The sequence below is a fragment of the Geospiza fortis genome, unplaced genomic scaffold (genome assembly GCF_000277835.1).
Source record: "Geospiza fortis unplaced genomic scaffold, GeoFor_1.0 scaffold286, whole genome shotgun sequence".
Classification (NCBI taxonomy): Eukaryota; Metazoa; Chordata; class Aves; order Passeriformes; family Thraupidae; genus Geospiza; species Geospiza fortis.
In genome coordinates this window covers 456196-460481 of record NW_005054444.1, presented here as the reverse complement: position 1 = coordinate 460481, position 4286 = coordinate 456196, and the positions used below count along the sequence as shown (strand labels likewise).

General features: G+C 49.3%; 1 protein-coding gene across 1 annotated transcript in view; it reads left to right on the top strand.

Moving 5' to 3' along the window:
• CAPN5 (calpain 5) overlaps positions 1–4286 on the top strand; it is a 36808-nt gene that overhangs the window by 104 nt on the left and 32418 nt on the right. The window contains 1 exon segment of the mRNA XM_005431623.2: positions 1–56. This exon segment is cut by the window's left edge and continues 11 nt beyond it. Within this exon segment, the coding sequence (XP_005431680.1) occupies positions 1–56 (56 nt within the window).

The following is a 4286-nucleotide window of genomic DNA, read 5'->3' as shown; positions in this document are numbered from 1 at the left end:
ATGACTCCCTCTTCTACAAGTCAAGGATTCAGGGCATCCAGTGGAAGCGACCCAAAGTAAGTGTGCCATCCCCTTGCCCCTCAGCACTGCTTTCTACCATCTCTGCTTTCAGATGTCCCTAAAAATGCACAGTGCGCCCTTCACCGAGGCTGTCAAGCCCCAGTCGACATCTCCTCTCCTCAACAGCATTTATTTATTTACCCAGACCTGATATTGTGAGCCTCTAGGGTGCCAGGGAGACCTGCTGCATTCAGGTCCAAGCTTCTCTGCATCCAGTGAGGTCCTCTGTGACTCAGTTTCTCCATGCATAGACCAGGGAGATGGTTTGCAGCTGGGTTGGTGTTGTGTACTCCTGTAAGGCTGGTGGGTCCAGCAAGGCAGAGTGTTATTTCTTAATCACAGAATGGTTTGAGTTGGAAGAGACCTTAAAGAACTAGTTCCAACTCTCCTGCCAAGGGCAGGGACCCCTTCCACTGGAATACCCTTGGTGGTCCATTTGGAAGGGGAAAAAGAAGATAAGCTTTGGGTAGGTGAGATGGTTTGGGCATCTTTGGGGAAGAGAGTGGTCGTACCCATCATTCCTCTTCTGTACAAAAACCATGTCCTCTGGCTCTCCTCTATGCTGCTGTGTCTGACATGAAGGCAGGTTGCAGGAGGCTGGGGATGACGTTGCCTGTCCCCAGCATTGCCACTTCCTCTTCTTCAGTCCTCAGTGCCAGCCCAAAGGATGCACATCAGGACCTGAGGGCACTATGGGGAATTTGTATGTCTTGTTATGGCTGTCAGCTTGGAGTTGCCCATGAGCGCAGAGCTCTGACTGCCATGAAGCACAAGGAGTCCCAGGTAGCAGTGATAATTGTGGCTGGGGAGTGGCAGTATCCCAGCATCTCACACACCTGTGTTTCCTTCCTTCCCTGTGGGGAGCAGCAGCCCTCTCTGCCCAGCCTGTGCGTTTCCACACGTGACTTGGTGGCATTTGAGTGTTGTGGGGTTGCCTGAGCTGCCGTCATCGTCTTCGCCCCTGCTGACAGCCCAGAAAATCAGCTGGCCTCCCACAAGACAGTGCTGTGTCTGTCTGGGTGAGGGCAGTCTGGAGGGGGTGCACAAAAGGCTTTGTGTGAAGGGAGAGAGGGAGCTGAACTGACTCTTGTTGTGTGGCCAGAGGGGCTGAGCCCTCCAGCATCCCACTGGGCTCCTTGTGGGAGGAGACCTCACTTCCCTCTGCTCTGCCTTTGTGTCTTCCACTCCAGCTCTGCCTGGACACTGGATTTGTGCAAAGCCCTGTGTGTGTTTTAGTTTATTCCCCTTGTCTGCTGGAAGGAAAAGAGGCTTTGTGCGCAGCTGCCTTCTGAAGACAGGGCCGACCATGGTTTGGTCTCACTGTGGGGGCCAACATAAGCACACTGTGCACATCCCATTTATACAGCAGGCAAGTGATAGCTGAGACTTTCTAAACAACTTTCTCTGGGACTAAAAGGTGGGGATGTATTTGAGATCCCCTTGCTGATTTGCAGTCAGGTCACACACATTACTTCAGCCCCACGTCTAAAGACAGAGGGTGGGATCTCTTTGCAGAGGGACAGAGATTGCTTGTGTTCTGCTGAGCATCTCAGAGCTTTTCTCCATCTGCTTTTCTGCCTTTTATCTCACTTGCAGTCCTTGGTGTTCAGGCAGGTATTATCCTCTGCTGCCTTGCTCTGCAGAGCATGAGTTCTTTCTAAGAAAGCTTTCTGAGCCTCATCTGCAAGGTGTCATGCTCACCTAGTTCAGACCCATCCCTGCTGAAACAGAGAGTGAATTCAGACTTTTTCCAGCCACCCAGCTCTGCAGTTTCATAGGATCAGAGAACTGTTTGAGTAGGAGGGGACCATTAAAGCAATTAGCATAGAATGTTGAACCAGGGCTCTTTCTGTCAGTGGGAATGGAGGCTGGAAGTGGGTCCCCTGTGCCAGCAAGGTCCTGTGGCTTAACAAGACACAGAGGTGGTCCTTGTTTTGCTGCCTCTGCACCAGATAAAGGGAATTTTGCCAGCAGTTTGGGTGCCAGAAGGAATGCATGCTGAGCAGTGGCAGACTCACTGGTCTGGTAGGATTGTTTGATCCAACCTACTCAGCTGCCTTGACCACAGAATCACCATTAAAAACAGAATATGAGCTCACACCTGCCCTGTTTGCTGCTGAAGTTTCGAGAAACCTCTTTCTCAAAAGCATTTCTCTATGTTCTTTCTTTCAATTGTCCATTTCAGCAAAAGTAACTCAATTTCACAGGGAGAATTGCTTTGTGCCAGCAGAAAATGCAAAATGACATTTTTAGTTGCTGGACCTGATTCTGCCTGAATTCATACTGGCTTTCCAAGGGAGGGAGTCCAGGAAAAATCCCAGCATCTTCTGCAAGAAAGCAATCACTATCAGCTTTTCCAAGTTAATGCAGGATTCAGTAGAGTCCAAAATGTCCATGAAGCTTAAATCAACTGTTCTGCTTGTGTGCTATTGAATGTCACGGTGCAGTTATTAAGCCACAGGAACATCTTGTTTCTATTACGACCAGCAAATCTTATCTCAGGCAATCACAGTTAAATCTCTTTCAGAAAAATGCAAGTAGTGATACTCCCAGCTTTTGGCAGATGCTGTTTTGGGGATTTCCTTACCAAGAAATGGAATCCTCAGTCCCAGGAATACTGTTTACAGGGAAGGGATGGTGTGCACATACTTTTATCTCTCGGGGCCATGGCCATGGGGTTGTTCTGGAGTGCTTGAGCTAAAACTGTGATAAAACATAAGAGCTCATAGTGTCTCTGGCTTTGCTGTGAGAACAGAGTGGGTGGAGAATGAAAATAAAAGCTGTCCACTATTAAAAACAACCACTTGCTTTCTCAGAAAAGTTGTAATTTGTGATCTGCGGAAAGAAATGAGATGTAGGAGATAAATTGTACCCTGAGAAGCTGTAGCTGCTATATTCCTGGAAGTGTTCAAGGCCAGGTAGGATGGGTTTGAGCAATGTGGTCTGATGGAAGGTGTTCCTGGCCACAGCAGGGCAATCAGAACTAGGTGATCTTGAAGGTCCTTCTGAATGAAAATCATTCTGTGATTTTTCAGATAAAGCACTTGCATGTGAAAAGCAACCTCAGTGAACTCACTGGGGTGCTGGGAATGTGCTTTGGCAGAGGCAGAATCTTATTTCCTCATACTTCCATGGTGCTAGTATAGATCTATACAGTCCGTCCTCTGTGTGTGCATCTCTGCCTCCCCAGCTATTCTTCCAGCATCCTATCTGTTCCTCCATGCACTCCCAAAGCTGGAGGCTTCTTTGGCAAAAAAAAACCAGCAAAAAACAAAACTCCCAATCTGTGCAGTGCTTTCCCTTTTGTTTGTGGTTTTTCTGGGCAGAGGGGAAAGGGAGAGGATGAAGAACAGCTCTGGTCCCTTCCCTGGTCAGGCTGTTTTGCTTCAACTTCCTCCTGCATCCGGCACTGCAGCCTTTCCTGGAACTGGTTCAGCCTTATTATTTCCAGCAGGGTGTCCTCCCTCCCTCCCTGCTTTCCTTGGCCTCCAGCCCTGCTCTGGATGCCAGATCTTTGCAGAGGGAGCAGCTGTTTGAGCCCTCTAATCGTGTTTTGGCTCCGGTGGTTGTTTGCTGGACGCCTTCGTGATGCGGCCCGGCGAGGCCAGAAAGCCAATTACTGGAGTGCTTCGGAGGGAGGGACGCCACGGCATCAGCCTGGGCAGGGAAGGGGGTCCTGGAGAGCCCTGTTAGTGAATCCACTTAAAAACAAAGCTGGCTGCTTGTTGCCTTGCCAAAGCAGATTTTGGAGATCACTCAGGCAGCATCAGCAGCTCCTTTTGGCAGCAGCACTCGGCTGCTGCATTAAAAATTAAGCAGAACTTTTGAGCTTAGCCCAAATCCCAACACCTTGCTTGAAACTTCTTTCCCTTGTGCTCTGTATGCTGCTGTGCAAAGGAGAGGGAAATCTATATCCAGCAAGTAGAACCACTTCCAGTGGAAATCTCAGCCTGGTCCTCAAGCTGAGTTTTGCCCTCCCCTTTTGGGACAGGAGTGCTGGCAGCGCACCATGGAAGTGAGAGGATTGGTGTGTGCTTTGGGTGAGCGGGTCTGGATGGTTGGGAGGTGGGTAAATAAGAAGGGGTAGCACAAAGATGAGTAGAAGAGGATGAATGAGGTGCAGGATGGATGGCAAAAATAAGGGCATCTGCTGTGTCTGTTGATCCCCTGTGGAAAAAATGATGATGGTGTATGGTAGAAGAGATTCATCTACCCTGTGGGGAAAG